The following is a 15,902-nucleotide window of genomic DNA, read 5'->3' as shown; positions in this document are numbered from 1 at the left end:
ATTGTAGGGCCTCCCAAGTTTTGAGATTGGACCACACCAGCCAATCAGGCACTTGCCTACCCCCTCAAATCTGCCAGGCAGCCACCTGCTGAGTATCACATTCAAATGGAGTTTAATGCTGCAGGAGGCGTAGACTTGCAATCATTCATCAGGTTCAAGGGCAGGTGGAATGGCATGATTCACATGCTATATATTCCTCATAATATATAGGTTCTTCCTCCATAGGGCTACAGTTGTTTTATTGCATCTTCCTAATGAAATACTCCTAGCCTTTTTGTATTCCCTCTGAAATGAAAGTCAGTTTCTTTGGACTACCAATATTGCAGAACTTCTGAAATGTTTCAGGTTTGCTGCAGGCACAGTGAACGTGAAAAAGGGTCGAATTGGCATTTGTGAAGGTTATTTGCATTGTGCACTTACTTAAAAAGTTAGTTTACATTTGCTGTGGTAGTTTACAGTGATAAGTATTTTTTTTCTATTGCCTGCTGCTTTCCACCCCAGTGATTATATTTCATTGTACTCTTCAGAATGTGTCCCCACATGCAGAAAACTGAAATATGGTAACGTAAATGCAAGTTACAGCTTAAGCATCTGATAGACTATAGTCAAATGTTGATGCCAATGCTCTCAACATCTCTTCTGATGGCCCTTAAAGCAGTACTTAATTTAGGTCAGGTAACCTGAGGTCACTACTTTCTTTTTTTGTTTTGTTTGCTTTTAATTTTAAGGCTACCTCTTAGCTAATGATACTCAGGGAGAGACTCCGCTAATACCTCCAGAAATAATGGAGTATTCCATTAAGCATTCAACTGAGGTTGACATCAATACAACGCTTCAAATTCTTGGATCTCCAGGAGAAAAGGCCTCTTCCATTCCAGGGTACAACAGAACCGATTCTGTTATTAGGTAACTTATTTAGTATTTTAATGCCAAATATTGAAAACAAACCAGAGGTAGATAGGGCTAACACTCCAGATTATTTAATCCACGTGAGCATTGTGAATGTCACTCATGGTGAAAAAGTGTTAAATAGGCTTCGTGGCAAGTTGCCGTAGTGACCTAGAGTTGATGGTCGAGGAGGAAGTAAATCTGTAAAGGTTGCTCTGCTTTGAGGAGAGGTTAGTGCTGCCTTGCAATTTAAAATCAGTTTTCACTGCAAGAGCAGCTATGACTAGACAAAAGCACCAGGTCTGGAGGGGGCTAAGTGTTTGAACAGACAAGTAAGTCGTTTATAATGGGAAGTGAAGTGAGTTGTGGGCATGTGTAGAAATGCCACCTGCAGGTTATCCACTGAAGTGTATATTTATATATCATAACAAGGCAGAAACAATTAATAAAAATTCTATCTTTAGCAGGGGCCCAAGCGTACACTGTCTTAAGTCAGTATGAGGTTTTCAAAATGCATTCTAGTCATTGAAAGGGGTAGATTTTTTTCAACTGCAAGCTATTGGCTGTTAGGGCTGCAGTTCACAGAACCAATTGTGTTCTTCCAAAACGGATTTTAGATGTGGAGTTCAATTGACTTTTAAGGGGAATACTTGAAGGGTTTCCTCTCTTTTACAAGAGCAGTGCCAGTTTCCAAAATCTCATCTTGAGGAAGTGATAGTGTATTCTACTGAATTTACAGCATCCCCTGTTTCAGTTCAAATTAATGTTAAACTTGTGGTCTTTTTGACAGCTAATGTTCTTCAAGAAACGATATAAAATGTTTTGATTGCTGCGCATGTGACCCTTAAGTTGACAATATTTATACATGCTGGGGGGAAATATTGTGCCGTGAGATGGAATGTGATTTGCAGGATTGTGATGTTGCAGTGGCTGAGTATTTTCTTAGAAGCACTGCAAGTCTTGGAATCACGGCACTGGTCAATAAATGTAAGGGAAGATGGGTATAGAAGTGGCAACAGAAATAATATTTACCATGTTCCAGTATTTTGGAAGGCAAAATTGAGAATAAATTGATAATGGCTTTCCAGAGCCCTACAAGCATCCGTAAGAACCACTTCACATAATACATGGTAAACACATTTGGGTTTGCAGTTACTTCCTAGGTTCATTACATATTCATGGGCACAGTTTCCCCTTTAAATAGTGCAGTTGCCACTGCAGAGACACCTTGTGGACAAAAATAGAGTTCTAAAGAGTCGCCTTATACTCATCTAGACCAATAGCCCAGCCCTGTCTTCTGCCTGGCAGAAGAAGCTTTCTAAGATGACGAATCTGTCCCAGTTTTGCTACACAAGAACCTGTATTCTGGGTGCTGGGAGCTAAACTTGGGACATTATGCAGTGAAATACATGCTGTACCATTGAGCAATGACTATTATTATTATTAGTTTAATTCACCGGCTTGCATACTTTACCATTGAAGTAATTACAAAATTACAGCCCTTTGTGGCTTTGGACCAATCTGAGACATTAAAATTGGCACGTCTTTCAACAGACGCTTCAAGAACTTTAGAGTGTGTTCCCAGCACTATCTGGGTCTTGGGGAAATAATTCTTCTCTAGTAACCTGAGTCCCAGGCAAATGTAGATGACTCTTCAGCACATACTAGTCTGCAAGGCAGGCAGCATAGCTGTCATTTAGAGCATGAAGGAGCTAAGAGAATCCTTTGAGAACATACTCTTCCAAACAGGAACAATCACACCCAGCCCTTAAGAAATCCCAGTACTGATCATGTCACTCAGTCTACCCCACCCCTTATTTTGAAAATTTCAAGCCTGTGTGTGTGTGTTTGTGGTGAGGAAATAGATCAACAGGAGAACACTGAGGGAGAATCATGGTGTCTTTAATTTTCCTCAGGTTACTGTCTTCTATTCTAAGAGTGTCAGAAGTGGAATCTCGAGCAATAAGAGCAGATTTAACGCACCTCCTGAGCCCGCAAATGGGAAAAGACATTGTATGGTTCCTTAAGCGGTGGGCAAAAACCTATCTCCTAGTAGATGAAAAACTGTATGACCAGGTAAAACTATTTTAATCTAAAAGCATTCCCCCCTCCTCCATTTAAATGTACCAGGTGAATCAGGTGATGAATTTGCTAGGGAAGGCCTAAGCTTCTACCTTGCATTATTAGTCTTGCTCACTACTTATTCTAAATAGAGTAAATACAGCAGCATGACTTGGGGATGAGGTGCTAGAACTCTGAGGTGATCCAGTTAGACTGGACCACCAGCAGGCAAAGGATTGAATTCTATCTAAAACAAAAACCTGCCTGCAAGTAGAAAGCTAGTACAGTCGTACCTTGGTTGTTGAACAGAATCCGTTCTGGAAATCCGTTCAACTTCCAAAAACGTTCAGCAACCAAGGCATGGCTTACGATTGGCTGCAGGAGCTTCCTGCACTCAATTAGAAGCCGCGCCAGATGTTTGGCTTCCAAAGAACGTTTGCAAACCTGAACACTCACTTCTGGGTTTACTGCATTCGGGAGCCGAAACGTTTGAGTCGCAAGGCATTTGAGATCCAAGATACGACTGTATAGCAGTGAGTATTATAGAATCTTTCTGACTGATGTGCTAACATTTTACTCACAGGGAGTCCGTACATGGGGGGAAATTCCTAAAATGGCATACCTCACCTTTGGCCTGAAATGCTTCAGTTTCCTTTACCACCTCATTCTGTTGCATATGCAGGTTAGGGCTCAAATCAGACCATAGACCTTTTTTTCTAACTTGAAAACATATGCATGCAGCACTGTCAGGGATCCTGTGCCTCCAGTTATAATTACAGCATCCTTAAATTGTGGTTAGCCCTTACTTACGGAGAAATCCAGTGTTTTGTTTTATATTTTTGAAAACCACCGAGAGGTTTTCTTACAGTCAAGGGATGTATAAAATTTGTTAAATAAATTATTAGACAGACAGAAAATGAAAGTGTTTGGAACATGATCCGCTGTGACATGTGAACATGGCAGCATTAGGGAATGAACTTGAGAATTTTTTATCAAAGTACTGTATAACTTACACAACTCAAAAGATCTGCCTTCTCCCAGGGAAAGGGGATCCCTGGCTCTTGAGATGTTGTTGGACTCTTACCAGGTCCAGCTAGCATGGCCAGTGGTTATGGGAATAATATTTGGGCAAAATATGGAGGAGCGCAGGCTACCCAACCCTTCCTTAGCCTATTCAAAATTGTCAGCATATTTTCATGGGAGAGTAATTCTGTGGTGCTCATCAAGGTACAGTGTGGATTACCTTTCTCCTCCTTTTTTTTCTAGATAAGTCTGCCATTCAATACAGCATTTGGTGCTGACACAGAGGGCGCTCAATGGATTGTGGGTTACCTCTTAGAAAAAGTAATCAGCAACCTTGCCGTGTGGAGTTCTGAGCAGGACCTTGCAAATGACACCGTGCAGTTGCTAGTAACGTTGGTAGAAAGGAGAGAGAGGTAAGCCTAAATGTTACAAGCTGAAAGAAAAAGATTTGCCTTTCCCCAGCATTCTTGGTTGAGATTCTGTTGTTAGCTAGTTGCATGAATGCAGCTGATGTTTCTCGTTTATATAAATAGCAGCTGCAAGGTGCCTGAGAAAGGTTAGGTTCAATGTACATCAGGAGGGAAAGTTTACAAAACCCCCAAAAATCCCACTCTCTTGCAAATTGCTATTTGTAAAGCCTCTCTTCTGGCTTGGCCCCGTCAAAGCTGATGGTAATAAGGATAACCAGTGTTTGCTAGGAATATTCAGCCACTCATTTAATTACACTGTTCATTCCGAGAACAAAATCCAAGGTGAGTTCAGAGCACACAGGTTCAGGGCTTTCAGGGTGCACTGTTACCAAGTGCTAAGCATGCAAGTATGTATAAAGCAGCCCAAAGGAGTCCTAACAGCAAGACAACAGTTGAAGACATTCTCATTTCAACAAGCTTTCCCAGCTAGATGAAAAAGTCTGTGCCCTAGATGTTCATGTTTTATGTTCCGGTACAGCTTGTAATAATTATTTTAGTCGTTTTTAAGGCCTTGTGGAAAGCAGTTCACAAATTGATAGATAATAAATAGCATCATAAAATGCAACTGGATATTATTAAAAAGCCCAAGGAAACAGGATAGACATCACCTCATGCTTAAGGCTGCAATCCTGTACATAGTGGGCATAAGTAGGATTACACTGTAAGATGTAATTAGGAAGATGCCAGGCAAATAGGCCTAGTGAGGGAGTTCCGCAGCTTTTTCATCAGCATTTTTGTAGACCTCAATTTGGGAGCACAAGAGGAACAAGAATGACCTCAGAAATAGAAGTGCCCCATGCAAAAAAAAAATCTCACTGCCGGCTCTGCACTCGCTTTTGCATATCTACTGCTGGAAATAGTTGTCATTTTTCGAAAGAATCCCCAGTGCATCAATCAGTCTTCATTCACCTGGTGCCCTCCAGATGTTATGAACATCAGCTGGCTGGGCCTAATGGGAGCTGTAGTCCTAAACATCTGGATGGCACCGGTATGGTGAAGGCTGATTTAGATTACAGTGGTACTTCGGGTTACAGACACTTCAGGTTACAGACTCCACTAATCCAGAAATAGTACCTCGGGTTAAGAACTTTGCTTCAGCATGAGAACAGAAACCATGCAGCGGCGGTGTGGCAGCAGCAGAAGGCCCCATTAGCTAAAGCGGTACCTCAGGTTAAGAACAGTTTCAGGTTAAGAATGGACCTCCAGAACGAATTAAGTTCTTAACAATATCACTGTATTGTTGTTTTTTAATCCTTACCATAATTTTAGGGGTTGTTTTTTAAGGAAATAAAGCTATTGTATGTGTGTATTTTATCTTTCTGTAACAACCTAATCCAGGCGGAAAATACCTCTCTGGTTACTCCCTAATCTAGGAAGGCTGGGGCACGTGGAGGAGGCCGCCACTGAAACCTGCTTAAAAATTACAAAAGCAGCATGGATGAAGACTGGTCCTCCATATGCCTTGCTCATTTAGGGCTTTTGAATCTTTATTTGTGTCACTGCTGTGCGCTTTTGAGCTACATTGTCTAAATCTCCTTCTGCTCTTAGGGCAAATTTAGTGATTCAGTGTGAGAACTGGTGGAACTTAGCAAAGCAGTTTGCCCGGCGGAACCCACCTCTTCACTTTTTGTCTAGCTCTGTGCAACGAACGTTAATGAAAGCCTTAGTTCTCGGAGGTTTCGCTCACATGGACACAGATACCAAACAGCAGTACTGGACGGAGGTAAGAGTTGGGAGTCCCAACATCACCTGGAAGACCACAGGCTTCCCATCTCCTTTTGCATGTGACAGAATTCAAGCAAACCTTTAAATGCCAGCTTATTTTAACATTAGTCTTAGTGTATCATGTAGTTAGGGACGCGGGTGGCACTGTGGGTTAAACCACAGAGCTTAGGACCTGCCGATCAAAAGGTCGGCGGTTCGAATCCCCGCGGCGGGGTGAGCTCCCGTTGCTTGGTCCCTGCTCCTGCCCACCTAGCAGTTTGAAAGCACCCCTAAGTGCATGTAGATAAATAGGGACCGCTTTCCAGCGGGAAGGTAAACGGCGTTTCCATGTGCGGCGCTGGTGCTGGCTCGCCAGATGCAGCTTAGTCACGCTGGCCACGTGACCCGGAAGTGTCTTCGGACAGCGCCGGCTCCCAGCCTCTTGAGCAAGATGAGCGCGCAACCCTAGAGTCGGACACGACTGGCCCGTACGGGCAGGGGTACCTTTACCCTTTAACAGGGTGAGTTCCCTTTGCTCTGTCCCAACTCCTGCCAACCTAGCAGTTTGAAAGCATGTCAGTACAAGTGGATAAATAGGTACTGCTGTGGCAGGAAAGTAAACGGCATTTTCGTGCGCTCTGCTTTCCATCACAGTGTTCTGTTGCACCAGAAGTGGTTTAGTTAAACTGGCCATATGACCCAGAAAACTGTCTGGACAAACGCCAGCTCCCTTGGCCTGAAGCGAGATGAGTGCCACAACCCCATAGTCGCCTTTGACTGGACTTAACAGTCCAGGGGTCCTTTACCTTTACCTTTATCATGTAGTTGACTTTAGTACTGCAGAAATAATTGCTGGAGCCTCTTAGCCGCATAGAACCAAGTGTTAGTATTATATGATGTCACCGGGACAAAAAACTATCAGAAGTAAGTTCAGAAGGACAAACGTTTGTATGATAGCGTAGGTGAAAGAATCAGATTGTAAACTTGTGGGCTGCCTTATTTTTATTGATCTTCTGCAAGCTGCTCGGGAAGCCTTTTCTACCGCGGAGCAGTAATAAGTACAAAACCACCAGCAAAAATAAGTAGGAACAGCAAGCGCACTAGCTCCTAAAGGTATAATGGTCTCTGCAGATTCGCAGAATGGCACTAAAACGGGAAATACAGTGGTAGCTTGGTTGTCGAACGGGGGCACATTTCTAAAGAGTACAATGAAATGGTTTCCAAACCCCACAGACCCGGAAGTGGGTGTCCTGGTTTGCAAATGTTTTTTGGAAGTCGAACGTCCGATGCGGTGTCCGTGGCTTCCGATTGAGTGCAGGAAGCTCCTTCTGCCAATTGGAAGCCGCGCCTTGGTTTTTGAACCGTTCCGGGAGTCGAACGCACTCCTGGAACGGATTAAGTTCAACAACCAAAGTAGCACTGTAAGCCTGACAAAGGGCATTCCTGAGCTATAGTCAAAAGACCCCTAATTCTCCTGGAGGCCAGGCTGGCTTCCAAATAAGTTGGAGAGTGAACAGGGTTTCAGTGGCTATTCTTCAGATTGTCTCCTATGGAATGGCATGGCTCTGTAAGGACACAAGAAAAGCCCTGCTAGAACAAGTTAGTGGCCCATCTAGTCCAGCATCCTGTTCTTACAGTGGCCAACCAGAGGCCTATAGGAAGCACAGCAGCAGAATCTGAGCACAACAGCCCTCAGTTCCCATCCCTTGGCATTCAGAGACGTACTGCCTCTCTAATGTAAGAGCTGCTCTCGCTAAGTGTTAAAAGTCAGAAATTTCACGCCCCCAGCTGAGGTTGTTGTTACTGCTTTAGCATGAAACTGCAACACATTCTGTTTTGCTTCTTCCTCTGTAGGTCCTTCAACCACTTCAGCAGCGGTTCTTGAATGTGATAAACCAAGAAAACTTCCAGCAGATTTGTCAAGAGGAGGAGGTGAAACAGGAAATCACTGCCACCTTAGAGGCACTTTGCGGCATCGCTGAGGCTACGCAGATAGACAATGTAGCAATTCTCTTTAATTTTCTAATGGACTTCCTCACCAATTGCATTGGACTCATGGAGGTGTACAAGAATACACCAGAGACTGTTAACCTCATTATAGAAGTTTTTGTTGAAGTTGCACATAAACAAATATGCTATCTTGGAGAGGTAAATAATGGCGCAAATGCACAATTTGGGTGTGGGTGTGGGGTGCAAGTTTCTGAAGACTGGAGCACTTGGGCAATCAATGCTCAGCCCTTTTAATTTCCCTTAGTACTTGAGGTTTATGTTTCAGGCTATTCCAGGCCCTACCCGCCCATTACCTTTCAAACTTAAGAAAAGCCTTGTATTCTTTTTCCAGTAAATCTATTCCTGAACAGCTGGCCATACAGCAGCAGAAAATTTCCATAGCGAAGCTCAGACAATGAAGCTGTTGGGATGGAGTTCACAAACAGATTGGATGTTAGCAGATGGGCTGACTAGAGACTGGAAGTTTCTGGCTTACTAGCAGAAGTATTTGCCCAATTTTAGGTGTTTTTCTGTTCTCTTCCATTGCCCATTTGGAATGGTTTTGGCTTGAACTCATGAGCATTTGTCCTCTACAGAGCAACAGAACAGCCCTATCTCTTACACTGCTGGTCTGTGTGCACATGCACACATAAACATACAACATCTGTCATGCATCTGGGTTTCATGCTTCCCATGAAGGAGTGTGGCACAATTAATTTGTTATGCCTTCAAGGTACCCGTGTTAGGTTTGTGGTTTTTGCTGCAACTAACTTAATATATTTACCGCTCTGGAATTGGTTCAGTCAATCAAAAATCCTGCAGGATGGGCTGTTTTGGACCTAGCACTAACATAGTTTAACATTACAAGAACAAGACTAGCCTTCCTCCCAGGCTCACATGCTTCCCTCTCCTTCGTGTTGTTGTTGGCATCTGTCTGTCTCAAGAAACAATGGAGTGTACCTCCAGGGGTGAAGAGTGGCCACCGCAAATACCATACTTCTGCATCCATTTGTGACTTACTGCAGTTTGCCATATTATCCAGCCTAAAACAAAATGTGCTTAACCTTAACTATGATAGTGGATACAAGCTCGCTTTAAGCCACAGTTTATGAAGCTGCACTTGAGAAGAAGAGAGGAGGTTGAAAGAGCATAAACTGGACTCCTTCTCATAATGCTATATCCTTACATGAGTAGAAAAGTAGGCATTTGGTTCTTGACAACACATACAGTATTGTTGAATACAGTGGTGCCCCGCAAGACGAATGCCTCGCAAGACGGAAAACCCGCTAGATGAAAGGGTTTTCCGTTTTGGAGGTGCTTCGCAGGACGAATTTGCTATGGGCTTGCTTCGCAAGACGAAAATGTCTTGCGATTCCTGGGGTTTTTTCCGCTCCCTACCCCCTTTATCTAAGGCACTAAGCTGCTAATAGCCTTTTAGCAGCTAATCCGCTAATCCCTTAAGCCTTTAATAGCCGCTAAACCGCTAATAGCGCTAATCCGCTAATGGGGTTGCTTCGCAAGACAAAAAAACCGCTAGATGAAGAGACTCACGGAAAGGATTCTTTTCGTCTTGCAAGGCACCACTGTACTTTATTAGTAAGTGGCAGATAGTTACACCCATAGGAACTTGAAAATGGCTCTTGAAGAATGAGAAATTGTTTGTGGAATGCTCTCCCTGGGGAGAAACACCTCGTGCCATCACTCAGTTTTTAGGCACCAGGCTTAAGTTGTTTTCTTTTATCTAAGCTTTTAGTGGTTAAGTTTTGGGGTTCTACAGTGGGACCTCTGGATGCGAACGGGATACGTTCCAGAGCCCCGTTCGCATCCTAAAGCAAACGCAACCCACGTGCGTGGGTCGCGATTCGTCGCTTCCATGCATGCGCGTGACATCATTTTGAGCGTCTGCGCGAGCGGCGAAACCTGGAAGTAACATGTTCCATTACTTCTGGGTCACCACGGAGCGCAACCCGAAAATGCGCAACCCAAATCTACTTCAACCCCAGGTATGACTGTATTTGGGTGTGATTTCAAACCTTTCCTGTGGTGCTCATCTTCAAATGGGATTGGCTAGGATCTGACTTCCTTATTGTATTGTTGGATGTGCACTTGCAGGAAATTTGGTTTTTTTTCCTATAAAGTGACAAATGCAATAATAAAAAGGTATCCTAGAGACTGTTAGAACAACGTAAGTAGTAATGGAAATTGTTTCTTAAGCTTGTGGCTGTCCTTACTGAAACAAATGTACATTTCCCACTAAGCCCCCTCTTCTTTTCTTTGTAGTCTAAAGCCATGAATTTATACGAAGCTTGTCTGACCCTACTTCAAGTGTATTCCAAAAATAATTTAGGTAGGCAGCGGATAGATGTTACAGCAGAAGAGGACCAATACCAGGATCTTCTTCTCATCATGGAGCTCCTTACCAATTTACTTTCAAAAGAATTTATAGACTTCAGTGATACAGGTAAGAGAGATTTCAAAGTGGGGGGGGGGGAGCACTGGGCTTCTTCACACCTAAAAGGCACTTTACCTCTTGGCATTTGAGTAAATGCCAAGAGCAGGCATAGGCAAATTCGGCCCTCCAGATGTTTTGGGACTACAATTCCCATCATGCCTGACCTCTGGTCCTGTTAGCTAGGGATGATGGGAGTTGTAGTCCCAAAACATCTGGACGGCTGAATTTGCCTATGCCTGATCTAAAGCTCAGGTGGGGAACCTGTGGCCCTTAGATGTTGTTGAACGCTCAACATAAATGGCAGCTACTGGAGGCCAGTGTGTTCCCCATTCCTTCAATATGAAACACCTGCTTTGATACGAACAAACAGATCATTCCCCCTTCCCTCAGATCTTAGTGTCCCTCTAAATGTTGGACATGTGGCAACCAAGTTAACCGGGTCTTTTCTCCAGTGATACCTCAATTATGGAACTTCCTGCTGTTCCCCCCCCCCCTTTCATTTTTAAGCTGCCCTCCTGCTTTTTTTTAAAACATTGCTTGCTCCTTTTGTATTTTTAAAGTTTCATGCTTTAATATTGTGTAATTTTGGAAGTCAGCTGGGAATTCTGATAAACTGGAAGGCAGGGCATGAATCTCTTAAATGGAAGTGTTAAGTGTACGTAGTGATGTTAAATTCTCGAGAATAATCTTTTGGAGAATACTCTCAAGAATATTCCTGAGAATTTTCTCAATTAATGAGAATATTAGAGAATTTTCATTTAAAACAGGAGAATATTCATTTTAATGCATTGGAAATGATATAATTTTAATGCATTGGAAATTATATAATTAGTTAATGCACATGTTTATTCATGGGTAAACTTGTTCAGCTAGCAACCAAAAACTGTACAGATACTTTTATTCAATGGGGAAATGCAGTGAATTCACAATTTTTGATTTTTGCACCAAACTTGAAATTGAAAATTCAACGTGAATGACTCACATTAATCACCTTTGGACCATACATGTGTAAATCCTGGTTTATATCTGTGTAAGGTTTGAAAGTCTTTCCGAGTTTATAATTAAAGGTTATATGAGATTCTACACTGAGCTTTCCTAGAGATAGATTTTAACTTCATAATGCTGAACTTTACAGAAAACTGCTGTGGCCAATTTATGTAATGCCTAGATTTTGTACTTTCTGTACTTGAATTAAAGAGATTCGTTCTACCACAAGGTAGATTTATAGCCAAATTATTAGGAGGCATTTGCTCTGAAGTATATTCAAAGCATCTCTTTCTAGACAACTTTAAATTGAAGAGTAAATACAATTTTTTTAAAACTCACAAACTTAAGTCTGTGATGCAGTTGGATTGCTCAATATCCCGTAGCTGGAATTGATGGCAGTTCTCTATTTTAGAGTTGCCTTCCTTCCTTTCCTAGTTGGGTTTCAGATTCCTTTTGTCCATTGTGGAGTCCAAAGAAGAATCTGATCCACCCTCTGTAACTTTACACAATTTATTCTTTGCATCATTGCGTATGGTGAGTCTTTAAAAATACATCTGTACCAAGTCGTGGACACAGAACATGCAGAACTGGTATGTGTGCAGCATTCTGTTTCTTAGTGCCTCTGAAAAGAAAATGAAAACTAGCTACAGTGGCCAGAGTCAAGTTCAAGATGGACTTACTAGAATGCCTGTTCAGAACTCCAGTTGCTTCTGCATAATAATTTTTAAGCAGAGTGTGTGCTCATTATATATCAGACTTGTCAGGAAGGGAATGTGTATTTGTCTTAATGAGGCATATTTCATGTGTGCTGTTGTATCCCCCTCTCCTTTTAGATGAAGTATTTAGGGGACATGAGCCTGGGCAAGCAACAAGTAGATCTGTGTCAGCAGCCGACGTTGTCTTATATGGGGTGAATCTAATTCTGCCTTTAATGTCCCAAGACTTGCTAAAAGTAAGTACAGTTGAATGCAACATTGCAGAGAGGGTGGTGGTTTACAAGGCAACTGAAACTCTTAGCCCGCAAGTCTAGATACACCAAGCCATTAAATACAACAGGACATTTTCCACTGCTGCCTGCTCTTGTGTTCCTGGGTGGGAAGACCAACCCATTCCTGCAAACTTTCTCCTTTTTCTGAGCTTTGTACAGCATATGTACATGTGTGTGTTAGCCTGAGGCTTGCAGAACAGTCAAATTTTTCTAGGCAGCCTGGAACTGGCACAGCAACCAGGCTTCAATTTGGACCAATGCCGATGGGGCAGGCTCAGTTTTCAGCTGCCTCAGCCTCTTACCACCCTGTCAGAACACCCCATTTGGGGCCTACTACAGACTGAAGCTGCTGGGAATCCCACCCAGATTTTCAGTGGACTGGCTTGGTGAAGCCAGTTGTAATTTTTCAGAAATGCCTTTAAATTAAATCGGGGGGTGGGGGGGGCTGTGTACACCACCTTGAATTCATTGGGGGAAATGTTGGATATACAGTCGTACCTTAGTTCTCGAACAAAATGCATTCCAGGAGTCCGTTCGACTCCTGGAACCGTTTGAAAATCAGTGTGCAGCTTCTGAGTGTCCTGCAGCCAATCGGAAGCCGCGCAGGATGTTTGGCTTCTGAAAATCATTTGAAAACTGGAACACTCATTTCCGGCTTTTGATCATTCGGGAGCCGATTTGTTTGGGAGCCAAGGCGTTCGGCTTCCAAGGTAGCACTGTAAATGCAAATCAATATTTTTACATCAAATTGACTTCTACCTGCCATAATTCAGCAATTTTTATTCTTAAATCGTAGCTTTTAAAATTATTTTTCTTTGCGTAACCTGTGTGTTTTGAATTAACAATTTGGAACTAGCCTGCGGGATCTGGACTATGTATAAACTGAAGACATCTATATTGTATTTTGTAGTATTTTGTTTTTGACTAATCTGGTGTTTATAATCTGGTGCTAGAATAGAAGTATGTATTTTAAGAAGCCTAATTAACCAAGATTTCTCTATTCCTTCCTATAGTTTCCATCGCTGTGTAATCAGTACTACAAACTAATTACCTTTATTTGTGAAATATTCCCTGAGAAAATTCCACAGCTTCCAGAAGACTTGTTTAAAAGCCTTATGTATTCCTTAGAATTAGGGATGACGTCGTATCCTTTTTGGTGAACTTCTGTGCCTCCCTTTGCCTTTAGCCGATGTGTGTCTATCTACTGACCCTCTGACATGTACATGTTTGAGCGCTAAACTCTCTCTTCCCTTTCTTTAATTGCATTTGAGTTGAACCATGAGAAAAATTGATTAAGAAACCTTTCCTGGAAACATTTTGTAGGGTTGAACCAATATATAATCATTCTTGGAGTGGACCTATGGAAATCAAGTTGACCTAAGTTAGTTGTGATAACTTGTCCCATTGATTTCAGTTGGTCCACTGTAAGTCTGGACTTGTGCCTGTAACGAGAATGGTGACAATTTTTTAACAAATTTCTCTATGATGGTCTTGTGTTCTTTAAAGCTAGTTACAAGGTCTAATTGCTGATATTTTCCTGATGCCACGTTCCTGTTTTCAGTAGCAAATGTTTTTTGATTCCTTGACTTTGATTGATCAGAATGAGTTCGGACGTTTGCCAGCTCTGCTTGGAAGCTCTGACTCCATTAGCAGAACAGTGTGCAAAAGCACAGGAGACCGATTCATCCCTCTTTTTAGCAACAAGGCACTTTCTTAAGGTAAGAGGGGTGTTCCGTATCTTAACTCTCTTGTGAGTTGCGGGCGTGGACCTATTCATTTTATTTCCCTAGAAAGCAAAGTCAGTATCAATGTTCTGAATCAGAAATGAACTGAAACTCGAATCCAAAGAGACATGAGTGGAAGGAGAAAGTGTGTTAGTGCCGTTCCTCAAACTATTGCCCAACTGGCACATGTCTCAAAGGTAGAAGAAATGGCAAATAAGGAGAATACAAGGTGTGGGGTATAAACTCTAGTGAGCCATGCCAAGTTCTTAAAATGAGCTTGTGCAAAAGCTTTAATGAGAACATGCGCAAAAACTGGAGTGGGACAGTTGCACAACCCTTCTGTTAAGGCATTGTTTCTCAAAGTTGGGTCTCCATCTGCCATTGGACTGCAGCTCCCATCATCCCTGACCACTGGTCCTAGCTAGGATACACACCATGTAATATTCCTTCTTCTGATATTGAATGCAGAATAATGTTTGCAACCAAACAAAGCAGTCATATGTATTCAAGGAGCCAGTTTTATTGTAAAACTCTCTAATTATATGAAGGGCAGAATGAAAATAAATAAAGGAGTAGTTACTCCGGCTCAATGGATATGCATTGAATCATTCACAGGAGCTGATTTCAACAACTCCCTCCCTCCACCTCACAGATCTGTGTACAATTTTAAAGTTTGTTTATTGCGGCTGTCTTGAATAGCTATGACGTCTCGTGGCTTCTATAGTGCAGGTTTTGATTTTCAGCTGTCAACATGTATACAAAACTTATTTCAAGGTTATTAAGTCACTTCATTTTTTACAATTTAGATGGTTTTTGATATGCTGGTACTGCAAAAGCACAATACAGAAATGACAGCTGCAGCGGGGGAAGCGTTTTACACGTTAGTATGTTTGCATCAGGTATGAGCTTCTGCGTTTTTATTATTCTCTTCACTTCCAGTGATCACAGCTGTGATGGTTCTCAAAATGTCAAGCAGCTTACGTCAGAGTCGAGAGTAAACTGCCTCTAGGAAGTTAACAACAAGTAACTTTGGATTCTGCATTTATTCTCACCACTAATGTTCAGCACCTATTTCCATGCAGAATAATTCTAATAATGGATAGGAATCTTAAGAGACCTGTGCGTGCATGAAGAAGTAAGAGGTGTCTGGGAGGTTGAAGCTCCCTCTTGCAACCTCACCCTCAGCCTTAAATTCACCTGGTGGACTGAGACATGACGCTCTTCCTAAGCCTTGGCATGTGCGCACACACACACATAGTCCCAGAACTGCAATAATTAAATATTGACCTACCTCGAATGGCTGTTATTAATACAATGGTACCTCGGCTTAAGTACTTAATTCGTTCCGGAGGTCCGTTCTTAACCTGAAACTGTTCTTAACCTGAAGCACCACTTTAGCTAATGGGGCCTCCTGCTGCCGCCGCGCCACCAGAGCACAATTTCTGTTCTCATCCTGAAGCAAAGTTCTTAACCCGAGGTGCTATTTCTGGGTTAGTGGAGTCTGTAACCTGAAGCGTATGTAATCCGAGGGACCACTGTACTACTAGGATCTATGTGAAATCCTTGGATTTACACGATAGAAGTGCTGATACCTCTTCAATTACAATGGTTTTTTC

At 42.3% G+C, this 15,902-nt stretch overlaps 1 protein-coding gene across 1 annotated transcript in view; it reads left to right on the top strand.

Moving 5' to 3' along the window:
• The window catches only part of XPO4 (exportin 4), a 62,565-nt gene that overhangs the window by 39,446 nt on the left and 7,217 nt on the right, over positions 1-15,902 (top strand). Inside the window, exons 13-22 of the mRNA XM_083436158.1 lie at positions 729-906; positions 2,805-2,964; positions 4,216-4,385; positions 5,991-6,165; positions 8,001-8,294; positions 10,416-10,596; positions 12,408-12,526; positions 13,576-13,706; positions 14,163-14,280; positions 15,093-15,185. Of these exons, the coding sequence (XP_083292284.1) occupies positions 729-906; positions 2,805-2,964; positions 4,216-4,385; positions 5,991-6,165; positions 8,001-8,294; positions 10,416-10,596; positions 12,408-12,526; positions 13,576-13,706; positions 14,163-14,280; positions 15,093-15,185 (1,619 nt within the window). The remainder of the gene's footprint in view (positions 1-728; positions 907-2,804; positions 2,965-4,215; positions 4,386-5,990; positions 6,166-8,000; positions 8,295-10,415; positions 10,597-12,407; positions 12,527-13,575; positions 13,707-14,162; positions 14,281-15,092; positions 15,186-15,902) is intronic.

This window comes from Podarcis tiliguerta (genome assembly GCF_965153285.1).
Source record: "Podarcis tiliguerta genome assembly, chromosome: 4".
NCBI classification, from domain to species: domain Eukaryota; kingdom Metazoa; phylum Chordata; class Lepidosauria; order Squamata; family Lacertidae; genus Podarcis; species Podarcis tiliguerta.
Note: the sequence above shows the minus strand (reverse complement) of the source record. Positions and strands in the feature narration are given on the sequence as shown.